General features: G+C 48.6%; 1 protein-coding gene across 2 annotated transcripts in view; it reads left to right on the forward strand.

Annotated features, from left to right (window-relative positions):
- The first annotated feature begins 6,015 nt into the window (after positions 1–6,015).
- Positions 6,016–24,569, forward strand: part of GOLM1 (golgi membrane protein 1) — a 53,648-nt gene continuing 35,094 nt past the window's right edge. Inside the window, exons 1-3 of one of the 2 annotated variants that reach the window (XM_055311998.1) lie at positions 6,016–6,139; positions 16,831–16,979; positions 19,004–19,183. In XM_055311998.1, coding sequence (XP_055167973.1) covers positions 16,851–16,979; positions 19,004–19,183 — 309 coding nt within the window. In that variant the 5' untranslated portion in view covers positions 6,016–6,139; positions 16,831–16,850. Of the gene's footprint in view, positions 6,140–12,963; positions 16,980–19,003; positions 19,184–24,569 lie in introns of those variants that run through there. The other variant, XM_055311997.1, reaches the window with a different exon arrangement.

Here is a 24,569-nt window from a genome sequence, read left to right on the forward strand (position 1 = left end):
GCTGAAACCAAGAGATGGACCCTTAACTGACTGAGCCACTCAGGCTCCCCAAAAACTGGATTTTTAATTTAATTTTATTTAGATTAAAAAATTAAAACAGTGTAGATTTTTCCATTAAATACTTTAGTACATGTAAAATGTCTCATTAGCATTTTATTAATTACGTGTTTATATGATAATACATTGGATATAGTGGGTTAGATAAAATACATTAAAATTATTTTCACTTGTTATCTTCTTTTTTTAATGCAGCTACCAGGAACTTGAAAATTATACATGTGGCAGGGTACCTGTCAGGCTCAGTCAGAAGGGCATGTAACTCTTGATCTCTGGGTTGTGAGTTCGAACCCCACATTGGATGTAGAGATTACTTAAATAAAAATAATAAAAATAATAAAGTTATATATGTGGCTTAATTCTATTTCTATAGGATAACCCCACTCTACATCTACTTTCTGTATAGTCTCTCCTGATTTTCCAAGACAGGTATGATTTCTCCCTCCCTCTTGCCCTTTGAATTTCTTTGGGTATTTGCTAGTTTTTAAAAATTCTTTTTAATTTTAATTTTATTTTATTCTGATTTATTTATTTATTTATTTATTTATTTATTTATTTATTTATTTATTTAGCTGGCCAGCATTCTGTCTCTTCTTTTTATAGGCGTCTCAATCTCCTTTGTGGAGGATAATGTCCCAGAGCATGTAGCCTTGCTGAGAATTAGTGGCCCCATCCCGGTGCAGAAAACAGCTGGGTGTCCCTGTTAGCCTGGGGAGGATGGGCTCCAAATCAAACACCTCCCATGAGAAGCCCCCTCCGGACACAATGTATCTTGAGCAAGTGTTCCAAGGACACGGGGTCAGTTGGGGTCCCATTTCTTAAAGATGCAGCAGTGCGGCACACCCTTTTTCTGCTGTGTCACTTATGCAGTGATTTCTGCAGCCTCCAGGGTTTCCAAATTGATTGGAAATTGATCAATATGATTTCATTGATTCTCACCATTGATTCTGTGAGACCCTGACATTGGTCCAATTAATTTCCCTTTTCCAAAAGATTGATAGAGGCTGTCCCTGTTATTTGCAACCAAGAACTCTGGTACTGCACTGATGTATTACATGTAGGTCAGCAAATTCTAGGCCATGGACACAGTTTTAGAATTAAAGGTAAACTGAAGGGTCAGGTTTTGGGATGCACAGGAACCAGCCCTACAGAATGATGTGCCAAGAAAGATGGGTGTACCATTGAGATAAGCGCATATCAGTATTTTTCAGTCCTCGGGTCACCACTTTGTTCATTCCAGGAACACAGTAATGGACCAGCTGAGGTTAGGGCCTGTGGTAGGCAGAATGATGCCCGACCCCGGAAAGATGTCCATGTCTTCATCCCTGGAGTCTGTTAATATGACCTTACTTTGCAAAAGGGATTTTACAGATGTGATTAAGTTAAAGGCGTTGAGGTGGAAAGATTATCTTGCATTATTTGGGTGAGACCAGTATAATCATGAGGATCCTAAGAAGTGAGGCAATTTTCCCAACTGGATCTGAGAGATGTGACTATGGAAGTAGGATTAGAAAGATGTTACTAATAGTGAGATTGCTGGTTTTGAAGATGCAGACAGAGGGACCCTAGCCAAGGGATGCAGGGAGGCTTTAGGAGCAATAAAAGGCAAGAAAGGGATCTTCTCCATAGTCTCCAGAAAGGAATGCAGGCCTGCTGGCACCTTGGTGAAAGTTTTGACCTACAGAGCTGTAAGATATTAAATTTGTGTTGGTTTAAGTTGAATGATTTGTTAGGGCAGCAAATAGAAAACTATTATAAGGTCCATCCCTTGAGCTGGAGAGGACATTGCTTTGATTGACAATCTACCAAGGCTCTATCCCTTGGAGATGGGGGGAGATTCCTGTATGAAAACAGTGTACTACTGTTGCTTACTGACAAGTGAGGAAAAGGATGCTGCACTTGATCTTACCCCAAAAGCCAAGAAGCGATGGGAGAGGATGTTGAACAGGCAAAACATGGATGCCCACTGCAACAACTACCACAGCCCCTTGCACATTGGTTAACCAAAATCTACCCAATTGAATTTTTAGGGCTGGCGATTGATTAGTTTAAATATTTGGGGTGAGAAGCCCTGGAGAAATTGAAAAGAACTTTATAAAGAATGCAAATCCAATATTTATATGTATATATTGCTGCATCTTTATGATGCCAAATTTTGGGGTACCTGAGTGGCTCAGTCAGTTGAGTGACCAACTGTTGGTGTTAGCTCAGGTCATGACCAGGTCCTGAGATCTATCCCCCAGTTGGGTTCCATGCTCAGCAGTAAATCTGCTTGAGATTCTCTCTCTCTCCCTCTCCCTTTGCTCCTCCCACCACTCACAGGCACGAGTGCACTCTCTCTCTTTCAAATAAATAAATAAATAAATAAATAAATAAATAAATAAATAAATAATAAATACTTTTTTTTAATGCCAAATTTCATCATAAGGAATCTCATGAAATTTGAAAAAGACTGCTTCCCCCTCAGCAAAGATGTACTGATTCAAATAGCTGCCCTAGCACCTAAACATGCGGACCTGTTTCATAAAGTGTTTAAAAAACTTGGGCTGGGTGTGCCAGGGTGACTCAGTCAGTTAAGCATCCAACTCATGATATCTGCTCAGGTCTTGATCTCAGGGTTATGAGTTCAAGTCCCACCATGGTCTCTACACTGGGTGTGAAGCCTACTTAAAAAAAAAAAAGAATCATGGGTTTAACTATGGCAAACAGTATAGAGGATCCTCCAAAATTAAAAATAAAACTACCATATAATCCAGCAATTCCACTTCTGGGTATTTATTCAAAGGAAATAAAAACATTAAGTCAGAAAGATATATGTACCCCCATATTCACAGCAGCATTATTTACAATAGCCATGATATGGAAACAACATAAGTGTCCATCAATGGATAAATGGATAAAGATGTGGTATACACACACACACACACACACACACACACACACACACACGAATATTATTTAGCCATAAGAAGACAGGAAATCCTATCATTTGTGACAACATGGATGGGCCTGGAGGGCATTCTGCTAAGTGAAATAAGTCAGACAAAGACAAATACTGTACGATTTCACTTATATATGGAATTTAAAAAAAAAATCATAGTGAAAAAAGATCAGACTTGTGGTCACCAGAGGTGGTAGGGCCAGCAGTGGGGAGTTAGAAAAAAGTCAAAAGGTACAAACTTCCAGTTGTAAGATAAGTATCAAGGGATGTTCAAGGGATGTGATGTACAGTGTGATGACTCGTGCTAAGGCTGCTGTAAGATATGTAAGAAAGTGGTTAGGAGAGTAAATCATAAGCCTTCTCGTCACAAGAAGAAATTTTTTCTTCCTCTTTAACAATCTGTATCTTTAGGAGAAGATGAATGCTAGCTGAACCCACCATGGTAGTCACTTTACAATATATATAATTAAAGCATCATGCTGGACACCTTAAACTCATACAGCAAGATACGTCAGTTATTTCTCAATAAAACGGGGGGGGGGGAATCACTGGCTTAGTCACTGATTAGTTGTTGATAAACGAGGGATTCAATGGAACCCTGCTTACAGGCAAATGAGGTAGAAGGTACGGCCCCCCCAGCCTAAGAAGGCAAAACATGATGAGGGGAGGCAGAAGGAGCAATTTATTGTACCTATCCAAAAATACTGACTGTGGTCACTTAAGGTCACTGGACGATTAGAAAGAAGTGATACAAGTCATTGGAAAAGCCAGGGCTGACGTCCAACACACCCCCCGGCTCTTGTATTCTTGATCCTGACCGGCAACAGTCTAACAGCAGGTCACAAAAATTATCATTTTGGGCTATAGGAGAATATTACTCTAAATTCAATTAGGAGGTTTTGGCTCATAAAGAATCCTTTTCCTGAATTTAAGGAGACCATGCTCAGGTGCCAGGTCTCCTTTCTCAAGGTGAGTCTTTGTTCTGGTTGAAAACCATTTTGGCTGTGCGCATTCCTAAGGGAGTTTGTGTACTTGTTGTTGTTTTGTGATTGGGATTTGGGAAGGGCGAGAAGAGGTTCCTTTCCCAGAGACCAGAGCTAGATAGGTTCAAAAAGACCTAAATCTAGAATTATTCCTAGCGCTGGCCATATGTTAGAATTAGCTGGAAAGCTTTATAATAAAAATGCCCACGTTTGGGCTTAGAACTCTGGAGGTTGGGACCCTGGCATCCAAATCCTCCAAAAGCTCCCAGATAATTTGGCCAGTGCTGTCAGGGTTCAGAGCCCCCGTTTTAGAATTTTCTAGTAGGGATACCGCGTAGGTCCTTAGTTTTGCCGCGTCCTCTCAGGGAGCTGTGGCCTAAGGTGCTATTCAAACCTCAGCGCGCTCGGGGCGCTGTTCAGAATTCAGACTCCCAGGCGTCGTCCTTAGAGAGGACTAGAAGACCACACTTGCGCAGCGTCCAGGAATCTTCATTTTATCCACAAGTAGATCGGAGGGTCACGGTCCGAAAAATTAAACTTTGAGGGGTAACGGTCGTGGGGAGATTAGGAACCGGGTAGGGTTGGTGGCAGAAAAAAGATTTGTGAGGACTGACCCCCCCCCCCCAAATTCCTGTTATTCGTTGGCTCTTTACCCTGGGCGGTTTGGGGCCTGGACCACTGAAGGTCTGTGAGTGTGGCAAGGTGGGTGGCGCTGGATATAGTTGGCCCCACATTCCAGAAAGTTCCCTCTGGACGGGGTGGGGGTGAGGCGAGGGGTCGCCCCTCTCCTCCGAGCCCCTTTGCTCCGCGCCGCCGCCCCCACCCCGGCCCCTTCTTGGGAAGCGCCGGGCCGCTCGGCCGCTGCCCGGGAGCCGCGTCCTGAGGGGGGAGCGCGGGGAGAGGGGGCGCGGGGAGGGGGGCGGCCGAGGAAGGGGGCGCGGGGAGGGGGCCGCACAAGGAGGGGGAGCGCGGGGAGGGGGCGCGCGGGAGGAGGGCGCGGGGAGGGGGGCGGCCGAGGAAGGGGGCGCGGGGAGGGGGGCGGCCGAGGAGGGGGGCGCGGGGAGGGGGGCGGCCGAGGAGGGGGGCGCGGGGAGGGGGGCGGCGAGAGGGCCGCGCGGGGAGGGGGCGCGCGGGGAGGAGGCGGGCGGGGAGGGGGCCGCGCGGGGAGGGGGCCGCGCGGGGAGGGGGGCGCGCGGGGAGGGGGGCGCGCGGGGAGGAGGCGCGCGGGGAGGAGGCGGGCGGGAGGGGGGCGCGCGGGGAGGGGGGCGCGCGGGGAGAGCGCGCGGGGAGGAGGCGCGCGGGGAGGAGGCGGGCGGGGAGGGGGCCGCGCGGGAGGGGGGCGCGCGGGGAGGGGGGCGCGCGGGGAGGGGGGCGGCCGAGGAGGGGGCGGGGGGGGGGGGGGGGGGGGGGCGGGGGGGGGGGGGGCGGGGGGGGGGGGCGGGGGGGGGGGCGGGCGGGGGGGGGGGGGGGGGGGGGCGCGGGGGGGGGGGGGCGGGGGGGGGGCGGGGGGGGGGGCGGGGGGGGGGCGGCGGGGGGGGGGGCGGGGGGGGGGGGGCGGGGGGGGGGGGCGGGCGGGGGGGGGGGGGGGGGGGGGGCGGGGGGGGGGGCGGGGGGGGGGGGGCGGGGGGGGGGCGGGGGGGGGGGGGGCGGGGGGGGGGGGCGGGGGGGGGGGCGGGGGGGGGGGGGGGGGGGCGGGGGGGGGGGGGGGGGCGGGGGGGGGGGGGGGGGGGGGGCGGGGGGGGGGGGCGGGGGGGGGGGGGGCGGGGGGGGGGGGCGGGGGGGGGGCGGGGGGGGGGGGGGGGGGGGGCGGGGGGGGGGGGGGGGGGGGGGGCGGGGGGAGGGGGGCGGCCGAGGAGGGGGCCGCGCGGGGAGGGGCCGTGCGGGGAGGGGCCACGCGGGGAGGGGGGGCGCGCGGGGAGGGGGGCGTGCAGGCGGGCGCGGCCCCGGCCCCGGCCCCGGCCCGGCCTCGCCTCCCGGCGCTCGCGGCGCCACCTCCTCCCCACGCCGCCGGCGCGGACCGGGGGCGGGGACTCGCCGCTGCGGAGGCCGGAGACGCGGCGGTGCTGGGCGCGGCGCGGGGCGGACGGGAGCGCGAGGCCGGCGGCGGGCGGCCTGGGAGCGGGTCCTGCGGCGCCGAGCGGTCGAGCCGCGGCCGGAGGTGAGTGCGCGGCGCCCGGCCGCCTCCCCGCTCCTCCGCCCGCGCCGCAGCGGGTCCCCGGAGCCCGCGAGCCCGAGCCGCCCGGGGCCGCCTCCCCGCGCGCCCCCTCCCGCCCGGCCCCGGCCCCGGCCGCCGCGAGGGCAGCGCGTGGGCTCCGGGCCCGGGCCGCGGGGTCGGGGCCGCGCGCGGCCTTGCCTTTTTGTTCTCCGCTGTCGCGCGGCGCCCGGGGTGGAGGCGGGCGGCCCCGAAGCGGCGCTCGTCCCCGGCGCCGGGGGAGGCGGCGGCCGCGTGGGCAGGGGACCCGGGGCCGCGAGCCGGTGGCGGGGCTGCTCCAGGCTCGCGCCCGAACGAGCGTTTCCAGCCTGGGACTGTGGGCAGCATCCGCACAACTTTTGCTCCGCTGTAAAAATAGTCTCCTGGGTTCATATACAGTTTGCTTCGCACTCTGTGTGCTGTCTGTGATGATTTCTTTTTTTAAGGTGAAATAAGGCAGTGCCCGTTTCGATGAATGTTCTTTTCAGTATGATTTAAGGACCGTGGTGCTGGGGATGCCGTGACGTCGCTGGTCACTTTGCGATGATCTCTTCTCGAGGTCTGCATGACCAAACTTGTGCGGCTTTCGCGAGTCTGAGATTTCCTTTGTCTGGTTTGGGTTCTCCAAAGCCCTATAGCTCCAAATTCCGCACATTCCTAGGGATGGATTATTAAGATGTCCCACAGTCTGATGAAATACTTAACAGCTTTCGAGTGACTCTCCTTGACTTACGGCCGTCATGTTGACTCAAATTTAGGCAGTTTCAGTATTTCTGTGATTTTTGGAGCATGAGACCAGGGGAGCGGTGGAATCTCTTGGCGGTCTGGCTCCTCCTGCTTATGCTATAGATTAAGGTAAGCTCATGCACTTGGGAAGAATAATTTTATTTGTAAGTACAACCAGCAATATGGTAAGACATGCTATCCTTAGGCCAGAACTCAATTTTTAAGATATCATTGGTCAAAAAGACATTCAATCCCTAGGATGTTTAAAGAAAACAGCTCTTCCAGACGTGTTTTGGTTTCCTATGCAGAGGTTATCACCCCCTCCCCCCCATGGGTTTTGTTATAATGTAGGACCAAGAATGAGAGGAAGGAGTGGTTATGGGGACTAAAGGGGATCAGATATGGACGACATTGCTCTGGGGAGCTAAGGATGCCGTCTCCTTTCTAATTGTTGGCAATGGGCCGGGTTATTGATGAGGGATGAAAAGATTTTTGTATTTATATTATTTTTTGAGGGGTAGGGCAGAAACAGAAGTGAGGATGGTTGAATGTGTCAGGGGCTATCTGTCTTCATTTGGCTTTTGTGGCCACTTTCCCCCAGCAAGGAGGAAACTGCTGACCTTATTGAAAACCCTGTGAATGTGCAGACAGGCTTTCTGCGTCTGAAGCACAAGGTAGAAGGGCAGAGCCTGGGGAAACTGCCTCTCGAGGGAGGAGGCTTCTAGCAGGCTGTGCTGAGCAGTGTCCTGTGGCTGGTACAGTAGTGGAAAGGAGCTTGGAGGTGGCGTGGCCTCTAGAGAAGGCCAGCCCCAGAGAAGGGAGAGCAGGAGATGACGGATGAGAGGCCCCATGCCCTGGCTTTAATGTAGTTGTATTGCTTTATTACCTTTTATTTTCTTTTGAATGACCTAAGGTGAGAAAGAACATCCATCATTTGGATAAGAGAAAAATACTTCTTTTTTTATTGTTTAAAAAACAAAAAACACTTTTTTTTTTTTCCCAAAAGTAGGAGAAATGGTCTTGATAGGCTTTTGTCTTACCTTAGAAAAGCGTGAGTAGTATTTCATTTTCCTGCTCTCCACTTCCTCCTACAAAAAAACATTCTTAGGTTATGGTCATTTTCTTTTCTCGACTTTTCCAGTTAATGATGACATCACATGAAAGGACTTGGCTTGAAGTTTCAGAAGTCCTTACCAAGTTCCCAGGGAATCTGCTTTGTTTCGCACAGTGAATTTCCTACACTTTTGGAGGGGAAAAAATCATGCCTTCTCTGATTGTTACAATATTTTGATCTTATTTTTGTTTAAAACCCTTCAGGACTGTGTTAATAGCACTTTCCTTAGCTAAGATTTTGAAGATTAATTAGTGCCCGACAGGAGGAAAATGTACGTCAGAGTATGATATAATAATGATCATACTGATACAGATGGTAACTTGCTATGGTTTCCAAACTTTTTTGATCATTCTCATTAATCTAAAAAACAAAAACTTGGGCAGCCCCCGTGGCGCAGCGGTTTGGCGCCGCCTGCAGCCTGGGGTGTGATCCTGGAGACCCGGGATCGAGTCCCACATCAGGCTCCCTGCATGGAGCCTGCTTCTCCCTCTGCCTGTGTCTCTGCCTCTCTCTCTGTGTGTCTATGAATAAATAAATAAAATCTTTAAAAAAATAAAAATAAACTTAAAATTAATTCATTGTTATATATCAGCTATCTCAATTACACAGATGTTTAGCACTCCCCTGTGGTTTTGTTATTTATAAGTCAGGTGCACGTGCTATTACTGTCTTGTATCTCAAGGTCCAGAATACTTCTTAGAGCTGGATTCATGCTTAGTGGCAGTAGAGGTAAAGCCCTATTTCATATACTCCTTGAATTGTGAATATTTTTGGCCTGTTTCTTGCCAGATCTGATTATATCATCATAGGTTTTACTTTGGGACATGGTTCGTGCAGAACTGAAGATGTGCCTTCCCAGCAGTGGGCCTGTGTTTGCCCGTGCTTATGTTTACTAGAATGACTTTAATTTGTGCTTTTTACATGAATCTTAAAGCTTCTTAGCCTCTGTAAGGTTTAGTCTGGTTATAATTTGTCCGTCCACCTCTCTGTGCACAGTGCCGAGGTCAGAGGAGTTCCTCAGGCACCTCACAGGTTGGGGCCATGTGCCTTTCAACAGAGAGACTTAGCATGCAGGTCAGTTTCTACTTTTATTAGCACTGTTGTTGATATTTTATGGTCGTGTAATAGAATTAGTAAAATGGAAGATGGTATAAGATCCTTAATATGATTAGTTTACATATAATATAGTTTCAAGTTTTTTTATGTAATAGTTATATCACTATGTTTCATGAATACAAATTAACATAACTTCTCAGATTTTCTTCTCTAGCCCTGTGGAGCATCTTCCATTACCCTTTGGGATGCATGTGCCCTGTTGGTGGACTCAATTCTTGTAACCTGACAGCCATAGACAAGGGATAAATGAGTGGGAGTGACTGTGTCCTTATAAAACTTTATTTATGGACCCCCACATTTTAATTGCATGTGCTATTCACGTGTCATGAAATATTCTTTTTATTTTTTTAACCATTAAAAACTGAAAAACTAGGCTTATAGGCAGTGTACAGAAACAGGTGGCTGGCAGGATTCAGCCTTTGGGCTACAGTTTGCCAACTCTTGAACTAGAGGAAAATTCGGGAGTTACTGCCAAAATGTAGTCTTGGCATCCATGTAGGAGGTGGCCTTTCTTCAGAAAATTTCAAGTGCTGGAAAAAGTACAATGGAATTTGGTTCCTCTCATTCATTTTCAGTTGTCCATCTTGCTCTTTGGTATTTTCAGTATGTAATACTAAACATGCACGTGAATTTTTAAAAAATATTCGAGAGAGAGAGAGAGAGAGAGAGAGAGAGAGAGAGAGAGAGAGAGAGAATGAGCAGGGCTGGAGGGCTGGGGGAGGGGCGGAGGGAGTGGGGCAAGCAAGGAACCTGATGTGGAGCTCTGTCCCAGGGCCTGGAGATCATGAGCTGAGCCAAAGGCAGCTGCTTAACTGATTGAGCCACCCAGGCACCCTGTCATGCACACGAATTTTAAAACTTTTTTAAGAAAATTTTTTTGAGGTATAACTGATGTCACGCTAGTTTCAGGAGTACGATGTAGTGATTCAGCAGCCCTAACCCAAGTCAGTATGTATTGCAGAAATGACCACTACAATTAATCCAGTTAATGTCTGTCACCACAGTCACAAAATTCTTTTCTTGTGAGAACTTTTAAGATGTACCCTGTTAGCAACTTTCAAATATGCAGTACGGTATTACTAAGATCACCATAATGTTTAAGTTTTTCCTTTATAAACTGTCAGCTTCCAGGGCTGGGGAAACATGATGTTTGTAATTGGGGGTTGGGGAAGTAAGACGAAATTCTCTGCACTTCCTGGTCAGCTTTTAGAGCAATCTCAGGAGAATGCTGTGGACCTGGTCATTCAACGCTAATGGCTTAGAGCGGGAGTTAAAAAACTTCTGTAAGGGGCCAGATAATAAGTATTTTAACCGGTTCGGTCCTCATAATAACCCTATGAGTGGATTTGGATCAGCTCATCAACGCTGTCTGGAACCAGAGACAGCTGTGGCCCTCAAGGAAGCTGGGGCGGCTGTGTTCACAAAACAGGCTGGCATGGCGTGCTCACCTCTGCTTGGGGACATTCTTGGGGCAGGGCAGAATGTTTTTAAACCCTCAGAAAATTGTTGGTGACCGAATCCTTCATCTGCCCTGAGCGGGGCGTCTCAGGTCTGTTTGGTCAGTGCAGAGGGACTTCTGGGCTTCCTGCTAAGCCTCCTGCAGAGTCTCCGAGATCCAGGTGAGGCCGTTTTGGAGAAGGAAGAAAGGTGGGGCTCTCCCACGGGAGAAGCTGTATGGTTTCCGCATCGGTCACGTTGGGTCTAATGAGCTGTTCTGACTCGATTGCTCTTACATACAGTATCTGCCTATATGATTAAAAACCCCCATGTGGAGGGGCCCCCAGTCCGTAGAGCATGTGACTCTTGATCTCAAGGTTGTAGGTTCAAGCCCCATGTTGGGTATAGAGATTACTTAAAAATAAATTCTTGGGGCACCTGGGTGGCTCATTTGGGTAAGCGTCCTGCTCTTGATTTCAGCTCAGGTCATGATCTCAGGGTGGTGAGATTGAGCCCCACGTCAGGCTCTGCACTGAACGCAGAACCTCCTTAAACTTCTCTAGTTGTCTCCCTCTGCCCATCCTGCCCCTGCTTGAGTGCTCTCTCTTAAATCTTAGAAAAAGAAGAAAAAGACCTATGTGGAAATAAGTAAACAAGAAAAAAAAAAAGTAAATCAAGGGGCCAGTGTATTTGGCAGGTTGCTCATTTTCAGGTGCCTTTCTTAAGTAATTCGAGGTTTTTCTTCTGTTACAAAAAGATTTTTTTTTTCTAAAGATTTTATTTATTTATTCATGTGAGAGAGAGAGCGCGAGCCAGAGACACAGGTCAGAGGGAGAAGCGGGCTCCATGCAGGGAGCCTGACGAGGAACTCGATTCCGGGACTCCAGGATCACGCCCTGGGCCAAAAGCAGGTGCTAAACCACTGAGCCACCCGGGGATCCCCTATAAAAGATCTTTGTCTTACATGCAAACAATAATTTTAACCAGTAGGTTGAATTTTTAAAATGAAGCCAGTAGGAAAGAATGTGCAATTTTTTTCACATTTCCTATTACCAAGAGACATTTAATGCAGAAACACATCACTTTCTTTTTCTCCAGGGAAGCCTGGGGGTTCCACAGAGTTCAGCTGATTTAGGTTAACCATTTTTCAGTGTGTCAGATACAGTCAAGTACGAGACAGAACCCATTCTGAAGCCCCAGTTACAGTGAATATTAATATACCTGATGCAATCGTCTCCCACCCCTGCCGTCACCCCCTCGGCCCAGAGAACTAAGGTTGGGGAAGGAGAGTGTTTGAAGTACCTGACACTTGTCAATGATGGCTCCGAGTTACCACCTTAGCCTTCATCATTTCCTACCTGTATCTGGTCTTCTGTTTTCAGCAGCAGAGGTTTCTACAGTCCTGAAAGTTGCGCCAAAGTTCCCGGCTGCCCTCCCTTGTGCTCACCTCCTTAGTCAAGTGGCCCTGTGTCCCTTAGGAGCCCCAGGCTCTCCTGTCTGTGCCCTCTGGGCAGCTGCATGGCTTCCTGGCCAGCTAAATGTTGGGTCATATCAAGGGGCTTCTGAGACCAGGCTCATGTTGGGCTTCCCAGAACCTCTCTTTTTCATAATGGGGTCCTGGTCTGGGGTGTCTGGTGCCGTGGTGGCAGCGAGGAGTCTGCCTCAGGTGATGGCAGTTACTGCTGCTTCATTGACAGCAGAGTCAATAGCACGAATGCATAAAGCTGGTTCCTTATAAAGTAGAATGATGGTGGAAGGAAGACATTCATCACCTTTTCTTTATGAAATGGGGAAACGACTAGATCTAGAAATGATTTCTTATTCATCTTTCCATCTCTAATAGTCAAATTTATTGAGCAATTACTATGTGCCATGTGTGGTTCTAAGCACCTCTCATATCTTAACTCATTACATCCTCACAATAACCTTGTGAGGACAGTGATGCTCAGATAGGTCCTATGGCTCCTAAGAGGTGGAACCGGAGTCTGACGCTGGACAATGGGTTCTAGAGTTTATTCTTTTAACACTGTCCTGAGTTGCTTGGTGCTAGCACAGCACCTGTCTCAGGATAGTTGGTCAGTACATTCTAATAGGCTCAAGAAAGAGTTTTGAATGATCATCAGAATACTTACCTTGAAGTGGGAATTGAGATTTTTTATTGTTTTCAGGCTTGTAGTATATCCATCCATTGACTTCTATCTGCTGGAATAAAATAAACACTCATACATGGACTCCATCTAGAAGTATATTGTTAGGGAATTAAGTGTAGATGAAGATAGGCTTTCAAAGCCCTAGGTAAAAATATATTTTTTAGTAAAGGGTGCTGACAGAACTGGCTAGCCGTGTCTCTCTCTCTCTCTCTCTCTCTCTCTCTCTCTCTCCTCTCAAACACACACACCAAAACCCAATATTTTTTGGATTTTTTACTCCTTACACCAAAAGGGAACTCCAAGTAGATGGAAGATTTAAATAAATATATGAGGCCATGGGTATGCTGAGAGGAGATATGAGTAAATGTGCTTCTAAACTTAGAGTAGAAATGTCTTTTTAAGTGTAAGCAAAATCGGGATCGCTGGGTGGCTCAGCAGTTTAGCGTCTGCCTTCAGCCCAGGGCATGATCCTGGGGTCCTGGGATCGAGTCCCACGTCAGGCTCCCTGCACGGAGCCTGCTTCTCCCTCTGCCTGTGTCTCTGCCTCTCTCTTTCTCTGTGTTTCTCATGAATAAATAAATAAAATCTTAAAAAAAAAAGTGTAAGCAAAATCCAGACATGATAAAAGATTGATAAGAGTAGGTTGTTTTAAAAACATCACCAACAACCCAAAACTATGGGCAAAAAATTCAAAGAAAAAGTGAAAAAGTTAAAGAACAAATGAAAAATTGAGAACAAAAGATATCCTCGTGAAATACCAAAGATTTAACATACAAAGAGCTCTTACAATTCAACAAGGTGAACACCCAAGTTTAAAAATGGGCAGAAAAGGGATGCCTGGGTGGCTCAGTGGTTGAGTGTCTGCCTTTGGCCCAGGGCTTGGTCCCAGTTCCAGGATCAAGTCCCACATCGGACTCCCTATGGGAAGCCTGGTTCTCCCTCTCTCTGTGTCTGCCTCTCTCTTTCTCTCTCTCATGAATAAATACAATCTTTAAAAAAAAATGGGCAGAAAGTATAAAAACACATTTCACTAAAATGAACCAATGGCCAATAAATGGAAAGATGCTCATTTATGCTAAGAAGTATATTTTTTAAAGTAGGCTCTTTGCCCAATGTGGGGCTCAAACTCATGACCCCAAGATCAAGAGTCACATCCTCTATGGACTGGGCCAGCCGGGCACCCCAAGAAATGTATTTTAAAACATCATTACTGATGAGCTTGCCAAACATCAGAAGTTTTATTTTGGTGTTATTGTGTGAGAAAACAGACATTTCTCTCTACTAGTGGGAGAGTAAATTATTGGAACTGCTTTGGAAGCCAATGGAATAAGATCTATCCAAAAATTTTTAGGTGACTTGAATTTATGAAAGTTGCAAACATAGTAGATCCCTCACCCACCCATCCCTTTGTTTAGTTGTCACGTCTCTGACAGTTTCTCACTCTCCTTGTTTTCCATGATTTTAAATTAACACTTTTTGAATATAGAATGTCCCTCAATATAAGTTCCTCTGAACTTTCCTCCCTGGTGCATCCCATTGGGTGGACTGTGATGTCTGTCCCACTAGTAGTTGTATTCACTTTGATCACCTGGCTAAGGCAGTGTCGTCCAGAGTTTTCTACTCTTTGTGCTTTGTAATTTGCTAAATGTTTTGGAGGCAATAAGCTCTATCAGTTTTAAATACCAATGACCCAGCAGGACCACTTCTTGAAATTTTTTTACAGCTGTCTGTGATTTATTCCATCGCTTGCACAATGGGGGCAATTAGTGCCCCTCAGAACTGCTGAGAGGCTTCAGGGACCGCTGTGTTGGAAACACTTGAGTGCCTCATATAGAGTAAGCTCCTTGCTGGTTCCTCCTCCCTTCCCAAATCCCTGGAAGCCAGAGGTATTTGGAATTCAGAATTTTGTCAGAATTCAGAAGATTATAAGATGCATTCATTATATATTATGTGACAACCCCAGCAGGATCTGCGGAGCACCCTGTACTTGAACACTAATCTTTCTGCAGCAAGACATATGAATATTCACACAAAGGGAGAAAGATAAAGACTTTAAGTAGTTTTGGGTAAGTTCTGATCAGACCTTGATCTGAGTTCAGGTCAGGTTTGGTTGCTATGGGTAAGTTTTTAAAACTCCCTTTGGGCTCTTAGAGCAATTCGGATTTCAGGATTGTGTGTTGGGGATCGCACACCTGGATAGGGGTTTGCAAACCCAGGTGTGGATGTGAAAGGGTGTTCATGGCAGCATTGTTGGAAATAAGCCGAAAGGCCCTCTGTAGGAGGTTAAGTAAACCTTGCACACAGTGGTGCCCATTCAGAACTTTGAAAAGAGCAAACTGTAATGTGCAACCAGGAAAAGTGCGATAAGATGTATGACTAAGTGACTCATGACATTACAGAACAGTGTGAATGATCTTGTTTGGATTTAAAAATATGTACGTCGATGCTTGTATAAATGTCAAGAAACATGCAGAATGATATCTAGGAGAGTGGCTGGATATTAGAATCGCCCGGGAGCACTGAAAACTACCAATACCTGGGCCCTTCTCTACACCCATTGAATTGCAGGTGAAGGATTGGGCTGTGCCTCCGTTCCAGGTGATGCAGGAGTCCGTGAGGGTTGAGAGCAGCTGGAATAGAAGGATGCTGCCGTTAGAGGGGAGACCTCATTTCACGCTTGACTGTGTGGTCTTTCTCCCCATTTGTATTTGTAGTTTTATACATACTTTTTAAAGTTTAAAAAGAGTAAAAAAGACTTTTGTGAGCAAAATCAGATATGGGGGAGTGAAGACACGTTTTCAGCAGGGATATAGAATTTTCTAGAAGTTTAGTATTTCTGAGCATTACCTTCCTTTAATATATATAGTGCTTGCTGATTTCAACTGATATTTGATTTTTAAAGTTTTTTCGCCCTCTTTCATCTGGTGAGGAAGGCACCAGCAGAGGCTGAGGTCAGGTCTGTGCTTCAGAATTCTGGTGGTGCTTTATTTCAGGCAATTCCAGAGATTGCTCATTTATCCCCATGTAGACTCCTGCAGAGGTCTCCTGGTGACACACCTAGATAGGAACACCTGGGGGGAGAGCTGGCCCTGTCAGCTCTTCTCTATTCTTGCTCGCAGGAATTGAACCTGGAAGCTGAGTCCCTGGGATCTTCCCTCCCTGTCCCCTCCCGTGGCCCCCCCCCCCCCACACCTGGCATTGAAGTGTACCTGCTCTCAGAGGTGGCCTTTATTGTGCATGCTGCCCTCCCTCTGATCAGGTCCTGTTCTGTCTGGCTCAGCAAAGCCTTTTGGGAAGGTCGGCTTTCCATGCTCGGTGCACAGTGCTGGTATCCCGGCAGCCCGGTCTCGGGTTGAAGCCCGAGACAAACCTTGTAAGCTGCGTCTGGGATTCTCTGGACAAGGGGCTGCTCTCTGCAGCGGTGTTGCTAAGGTGGCCGCGCTGCGCGCTGAGAGAAGCAGCCATTCTGAGGAGGCCTGGGCCAGCGCCTCTCCTGCAGGCAGCACCGTGAGTGTGTACAGCGTGTGCGTGTGCGGAGTGGAGGGGTCCACAGTGGGCCGTGACTTAGTGGGCATCTACACTCCCGGGTGCTTTCTGGCTTTGCTCAACAAATGCTTTGGGTGTCATTAGTGATTCTGTCCAGGGGCGAAAACCCCTTCCTTGTTAGGTCTCAAATCAAAAAGAGCTCTTCGGGGAACAATGAGAAATGGTTTTTTCCCCCCCTAAGGTGATGTGGAAGCATTTGATATTTGCTGTCTCTGTTCAAACAGGTGATTCACGTCAGCCTGTACTGGAGTGGTAAGTACTACACTCACCCTAACGTTTGACAGCGGAGGAAACTGACGTGCATGAGAGATTGTTACCTGCCCGAGGTCTCGGGCCACAGGTGCTGGGGCTTCAGGACGACGCCCACTCCTGCGAGCCTGTCCTGGGGGGCTGGCCCGCAGCACAGGGCACCCAGCCTGGTGGGCTCAGGCTGTGCTACTTACATGGCTCTCTCCTGCGGGATCGTGTGTCCAGGCAAAGTGCCTTCGTGTCGGCTGTGCCGGCGCACGTGGTCTACTCCAGGCCCAGCGCTGCTGTACAAAGGCTCATGGGCTTGTTCTATTTGGCAGATTCTCAACCAGCCTTTGAGATGATGGGACTGGGAAACGGGCGCAGGAGCATGAAGTCGCCACCCCTTGTGCTGGCTGCCCTGGTGGCCTGCATCATCGTCCTGGGCTTCAACTACTGGATCGCCAGCTCGCGGAGTGTGGATCTGCAGGTGTTTTGCTTGTATTTGCATGGGTGTCAAAGTATTTAAAGTTGCCGGGTGCTGGGGTCAAGGGGTTTGCTGTTTGCCACGCCCTGAGGCATTCCGTCCAGCATGCGTGTACTTCTTATCGTGAGTTTGGGGCTCTAGGTACCCTGCACTCAGCCACGGGCTAGACTCTCCAGGCCAGCTCTGCTCTTGGGTGGGAGAGGACCTCTCTGTGATTTGGGATTGCTACCGGAACAGCCGCCTCTGCTTGTCCTGTGAGTGAATGATTTTTAGTCCAGCTGTGGGGACCGTTTCTGGGAAGACGGCTTGCTTCGGTACACAGACCACAGCCCGTCGGGCCCCCCAGTCCACGCTAGACCTCAAAGAGTGGTATTGGAAATGCATTTGGGTGACAAGTGTGAGAAGTGTGTGCTTAGATGGGCCAGTTGTTAAAATCATCATGTAAGGAAGGGTAACTTTAGCTTTCCCGTTATCACTGCCTATCATGGGTCCGGCAGTGTTGAGCAAGGACAGAGACTATGGTCAGGCAGCTCTGACCCCTCCTCTCCATGAGGCCTCCCTCCTGGCCTCCTGTATCCCGTCTGCAGCCTACCCAGCCACTTAGCAAAGAATCCTGCTAAATCATCCCCTCCCCCAGCATCTGGTCAGGCACCTGCTGCCTCTCCCGTGATGTCTGAGCTCTTCGCCTGCCTTTAGCCAGAAATCCCCCTGCTCTTGAGGTCTCCCCTTGATAGTCTTCCTCCACTGACCGCTCCCTCTGCCATTGGCTGTAAACTCTTAGCTGTCTCGGCTATGTTCGGAGTGGGGCCGGTTCTCTCCCCTACTGCATAGACGTGACCCCTATTGCAGGAGTCTTTTTTTTTTTTTTTTTTTTTTTTACTTATTTATGATAGGCACACAGTTAGAGAGAGAGAGGCAGAGACACAGGCAGAGGGAGAAGCAGGCTTCATACACTGGGAGCCCGACGTGGGATTTGATCCCGGGTCTCCAGGATCGCGCCCTGGGCCAAAGGCAGGCGTTAAACCTCTGCGCCACCCAGGGATCCCCTATTGCAGGAGTCTTGAAGGAAGTTTTCCTTTCTGTTTTAACAAGTATCCAAATAATTTTTCTTCAACAACACATCGTATACACTATCTTCTGTACACAAACCTTGTAGGTTTGGGACTTCATTTTCCCCATTTCCCAGGTAGGCAGATCGAGACACAGAGAACGTACAAGAGGCCTGGGGATTTGAACCCAGTCTTTCTGAGGGCAGAGCTTGGGCTCTGAGCCATGAAGCCCCATTCCGTGTGAGGTCCTCTCAGGCTTACTCACCCCAGGGGGTGGTGCTTTCGTGTGAACTCCACGGGAGTCCATCCTCTGGGCACAGGTGGACATGGTGTCCAGAGCAGGAGAGATGAATCTGTTGCTAGAAGTTCTGTCTGCCAAAGAGTTAAGTGCTTTGTCATCAGCAGGAGGGAAACGGAACTAAATATTTGAGCACCTGGTAAAGCATGAGGCACTTTATGTACTCACGTCATTTCAGCCACCCAGAGCCCCTGGGAGGGCTATGGTGGTATTTCCTTAAAGATTAGCAGTGGTGACAAAGAAGCCCAGACAAGTGACTTCCTCTACTTATAATACTGTGTCTCTGGGAAAAACTGTTGTAGCTTCTACACCATTGACTTCCAAGATGGTTCATAACACACAGAACTCCTTAAAGCACATCTTGGGAGGAAGTAGACTTTATCGTCTAGGAGGAGGGTTTGCAGAGCTTCCATCCGGCTCTGCAGGACCTGCAGAGGTGGTGTCTGGCAGCAGCCTGGGCCTGGTTAGGAAGGGGAGTGGGCTGGGAGCAGGGGTGTGTGGGGTTGGGGAGGGGCCCTGGGGGAGGGACCCGCAGGGCTGAGTGGGAGCACCCCCCCCACCCTAGGTACTGTCTCCTGCTGGTGCCTTCCCCTGAACCCCCAAACTGGCTTCTCTGTCCCGGCCTGGTCCCGGGGTCAGCCTGGGTTCGCCCTCACCAGCCGTGTGTGGTGTCCCCATAGACCAGGATCGTGGAGCTGGAGGGCAGGGTCCGCAGGGCGGCCGCCGAGAGGGGCGCCGTGGAGCTGAAGAAGAACGAGTTCCAGGGGGAGCTGGAAAAGCAGCGGGAGCAGCTCGACCGCATCCAGTCCAGCCACGACTCGCAGCTGGAGAGTGTCAACAAGATCTACCAGGACGAGAAGGCAAGACCTGTGCCCTAACCCCTTAGCTCTGCTCCGGTGCCAGTCGAGACTCCATTGCACTCCCCTCACTGGGAAGATGCAGGGCCGTGAGGGGGTTCATGCGATAATGTGGGACCGGCCTCTTCATCAGGCTGTTGCGTGTTAGCTCTCCCCTGGGTTGGACGTTGGGTCCCCACATTATTTATTTTATGCTTGGCAGTTTGAACCTCTTAATCCCCCCCACCTCGTATTTTACCCATCCCCCCCACCTCCAGACGGCTCTCCATCCATGACCCATTTTGTTTCTTGTTTTTAGATTCCACATGTAAGTGAAATCACATGGCATATTTGCCTCACAGATTTATTTCACTTACCGAAATGCTGTCTAGGTCCATCTGTGTTGTCACAAATGGCAAGATTTCATTCTTTTTCATGACCGAGTAATATTCCTGTGTGTGTGTCTGTGTGTGTACACATGCGCATGTACCACATCTTTATCCATCTGTTGATGGGCGCTTGGGCTGCTTCCATGTCTTGGCTGTGGTGAGTAATGCTGCAGTGAACATGGGGTACATATCTCTATTTGAATTAGTGTTTTTTTCAGATAAATACCCAGCAGTAGAATTGCTGGATCATACGGTAGGTCTACTTTTAATTTTTGGAGGAACCTTTTCCTGCTTTCCACAATGGCTGCACCAATATACCTTCCTACCTATGGTGAAGGAGGGTTCCCTTTTGTCCACATCCTCAGCAACACTTGTTATTTCTTGTCTCTTTGATTTTAGCCCTTTTGACAGGTGTAAGGTGATAGCTCTTGTGATTTTGATTTAGAGAATACTCATTTGCTGAGTACTTTATCATATTCACAAATGTGTATTTCTTCTCTGGAAATTGTTCCAGTTTTAATGCTGTAGTAAAGTGTTTCCTAATTTTTCTTCACTTTGTGGGTGACACTATTTATGCTCCATAAATCCCCCATAACGGATTTTAGAATAGGACCTAGACATTGCTCATAGCATGTACACAGACATAACTCCTTAAAGCACATCTCTGGGAAAAAGTAGAGTTTATTCTTCAGGAATAGAGTTGGTAGAAATTCCATCTGGGCTTTGGACGTGCAGAGAATGTGTCTGGCACCCGGCCCCTGCCCAGTTAGGAAGGGAGAGTGGGATGGGAACTGGGGAGTGTGGGGTGGGGAGGGGGCCCTGGGAGCAAGGGACCCGCAGGGCTGCCCACAGGGCCTGGGCAGAGATGGGCTCCCGCGCTGGGCAGTGTAGGGTGACAAGCCCATCCAGCCTGGTGGAGTGCTTCCTCTGTTCCTAGCTGTGGTCTGGAACAGGATTTTTACTCGGAGCCTCTGGCTTTTCTGTGTTTTTACTTTAAAATTTTTTTCTTTTTGAAATAGTAGTGATAGAAGATAACTTGAGTGTGTGGCCCTGAGTCATGTTTGCTTGTTGTGCTTAAGTGTTTTTGTTCTCTTAACTCCATCAGTCTACCAGATGCTTCTGAAATTCCACTGCCCTACGAAACCCAAAATTCTAGGAGTGATAATCTCTCTGTTCTCCCCTAAGCTTCTGGATCGTTCTATGTGTTGCATGAAAGTGTGGGTGTACCTTTTGGGTGGGGAGAAGGAAAACAGGTTGCTGGTTAATTTCAGCTCATGGGCGTTCTGCTTTGGTGTAAGTTTGCGCTAGTTTGGCTCCAGACCCCATAAAATGGGCCGCAAACAACTGGGTTTCCTGTACAGGTGGGCAAACTCCTCAGAGAATATGCTGTGCACAGAACCGTTTGTTCTAGAGAATTCCTGGTAATGCGGTCCATGAAGCATCCTCCCACAGGCGAGTCCTTGAGATAGAGATGCTGGTTCACTGGAGCATAATCTGATGTGGAGATAAGAGCTCAAGCTTGGCATTCTTTGAAATATGGTTGACTGGCTGTTTCCTGAAAACCTCTCCCTATATAGGAAGAAACCGTTCTTAATGCTTGTTTTATGGTTTCTTTTCAAACGGGGGCACGATGCAAGGTCTCAGCTCTCCTGCCCCACCCATTCAGGAACTATTTGGAAATCCAGGGGGAGGAAGTCTCTTAGAGTTGCAATAAACAGATACTGAAAATCCAGGAGTCCAGGTAAAGAGGATAAAATATGCATTTGAAAGAGAGACAGCCAGTCACTGGGGAAGAATGAGAGTCCCTTTTCATTTGGACTTTTTAACCCTTAGAATATATGATAGAAAGTTCTTCTAATTTTGGGGTGGGACTGGGAGCGGGGGGCTAGTTTCTTAGCTTCAGGAAGATTTCTGCTATAGCTTGGTGTAGTGGTAAAAGGCACGGGGTGTCCAGTCAGGCAGAGCTAGGTTCAGATCTTGTTTTCCTTAGCTCCATGATTTTAGGCAAGTCACTTAAATTTCTTGGTCTGTTTTCTCAGCTCTTGAGTGAGAATAACAGTAGACTCCCCCTTACAGTGTGAGGATTCAGTGAGCTCATATTTATAGAGGGCTTCACACAATGCTTGGCATGGACTAGACACTCAAAAAACTGGTAGCTAGTGTCATTATAACTAGTCCTAGTAATTGTGGTACCAGTAAATGGCATAGAAATAGAGGGAGTAAACCACAGCATCTGTAGTGGTAATACTCTTCTTTTTGGTATGGGTTTTTTTTTTTTTTATTCCAAATCGAAACCATGGAACAAAATTGCCCTACCTTTAGGAAAGAATTAAGAAGATGCTGGGGAGTCCATTAGAACCAAGAGTAAACATTGTGGCTGAGCCACAGCAAGTAACCGTGACAGCCACCACAGCCGCGAGGAGAGCTCACGTCACTGCGTCTCTCTTCAGCCAGACGCCAAGCTAAATGTCCACAGGGATCATTTCCTGTATTTGTCTCAACAAACCCGTGAGACTGGTGCGTAGGCTGAGTGTGGAGCCATTCCCCAGGATGAGGCCCAGATCCCTGCAGCCAGCAGGAGCGCCGCCCTCCTCTCTGTGCAGACGCAGGCCACGGTGAGGGGGTGTGCTCCAGAACCCTCCCTCCCTGTGTAACACAGGGGCTGTGGCAGGGGCCCCAGGTAACCAGGCCGGCCCAAGTCCCTAGTTGCTGAAGCCAGGTGATGAGATGCTGTGCTTATCTGCATGCTTCAGAAGACCAAGGGATTCCAGCTAGCTCTCTTTGAGCCCCAATTCCAAATTCCCAGGCAAAAAACCCAACCCGAATCTTTCAGTGTGGCTAGGCGGTTCTCAGAGAGAGAGGGTTGGCTGTTACATCAGGACGTTCATTCTCTCTCAGGTTAGCACTAGTAGTTTGAATTGGAATCAGGCTCTTTTTCAGAATGTTAAAGAATCGTCTGGTGGTCTCATGGAGCTTCTCGGCCATGGGATGACTGGGGGTGTCAGCATCTGGGGGGTGCGGTTTGCAAGTGTCACATGACTTAGAGATTTCTGACCTCCTGGAGTCCTGCCCCCCCCCCCCCCTGGATGGCGACTGTTCTCTGCACGGTATTGTGGCCATCAGGTGGCACCTGGATAGGAGCTTGAAGGCCAGACCCCTCAGGAAAAATGTGGTCATGAAATCAGTGCTTCGGGTCAGCTCCGTGTGATAGAATTCCCGAGGAGGGAAACAGCCATTCTTGGTGTTCTGCTGAACCACGTCCCCTGGCTCTGTATGGCTGTCGGACACCTGAAATGTGGCTGCTGGGCCTGAGGAACTGAATTGTGAACTTTATTTAGTTTTGACTACATTTGGGTAGCCACGTTGGGCAGCACGGGTTTGAATGCTAAGGCAGAGAACTTTGGGGACAGGCTGGGTGTGACTGCTGATAGACTGTCCTGCTTGCCAGAGAGCACAGGGCCGAGCCAGGGCCTCCTTTGGGCTCTGGTATCTTTTCCCTTTTGTTGTTTGGTCCAGAATCGGGCTGTGAACGGTGCGTCGGGCACCTTGTAATGGGGGGCTGTGCTCCCTGGGAAAGCCTCTGTTGCTCGGTTGTGTTCAGTGATGTGGGCTTATCAGTCCAGCTTATTAAGTTGGCGTTTATGAACTTAGTTTGTTAGGAAAGTTGTTTGAGAAAACTCAGGCCCTGCCAGGCAGCATGTCACAATCGCCTGGGCACTTACGCAAATACAGGTATTATTTTTTACTTGTAAAGATTTTATTTATTCATGAGAGACACAGAGAGAGAGACACACACAGGCAGAGGGAGAAGGAGGCTCCATGCCAGGAGCCTGACGCGGGACTCGATCCTGGAACTCTGGGATCACGCCCTGAGCCAAAGGCAGGCGCTGAACCGCTGAGCCACCCAGGGATCCCACTGGGGATTTTAAATCTACACTGGATCAGACTTTCTGGGTGTTGGGCCTTGGAGAATATTGAATTTTTCTTAAAAGATGATACACATAACATGTGCAGGTGCACAAATTTTCCTACATGCCTACATTCCTGAAACATCCTTTCAACACAGGTAGCTCATCCAGACACTGATGAGGAAATGTTGGATGTTTTGCAGTATTACACTTTTGTTTTTTTATTTTTATATTTTTAAAGCTTTTATTTATTTATGAGAGAGACAGAAGCAGAGACACAGTCAGAGGGAGAAGCAGGCAAAGAGCCTGATGTGGGACTCGATCCCTGGACTCTGGGATCACGACCTGAGCTAAAGACCGATGCTCAACCCCTGAGCCACCCAGGCACCCCAGTATTGTACTTTTAAAAATAAAATAGTCTTACCCGGATTTTCATTTTATTGACCCTTTCTCAATGAAATGATTTTAAAGTGGAGGGCATTATGATTGAGAGAGAATTCTCTGAAGGTAAGCTGGCAGTGCTCTTACAAAGTAATTGACATTGATACTGTTTTTTCTAAGCTATTTCTTACATCTTTACCCACGTTTACTGGAATCCCTGAAAATTTTTAGAAGATGTGCCAAGTTGCAAACCTCCTGCTCACCACTTTTTTCCCCCAACATTGCCAACTCCTGCCGACTTGGAATATGGGTGTGTCTGCAGGTCCTCAGCACTGAGACTGGCTTTTCAGGCGCCCCTTCAGATGTCCCCCAGAGTGGGCGGGCAGGCGTGAAACGTCACGTGAGGTCTCGCCAGCTGGCTTTGGTGCTGTAATGATGCCTGGAGCAGTTTTAGTATGAAAGAGCAGGACGTGCAGAGAGGTCAGAGGAATGATAAGCTAATACCTCTCCCAGAAATTATTTAAGACAAAAACCATTATCAAGTTGAGGTTCTCTTTGTTTCCCCTTCTCTGTTCCTTCCTCCTTTCCCTCCTGCCCAAAGATGGTCACTATTATGAATTTTTTAGTTGGCTTCTGTTTTGATAATAACCAAATCCCACTGATTTTTTTTTTATGTGAACCAAAGCCTCAGATTTTTATGTGATAAACACTTCATGTGAGACTTTAGCTGCT

This window comes from Nyctereutes procyonoides, unplaced genomic scaffold (assembly GCF_905146905.1).
Source record: "Nyctereutes procyonoides isolate TBG_1078 unplaced genomic scaffold, NYPRO_anot_genome, whole genome shotgun sequence".
NCBI lineage: Eukaryota > Metazoa > Chordata > Mammalia > Carnivora > Canidae > Nyctereutes > Nyctereutes procyonoides.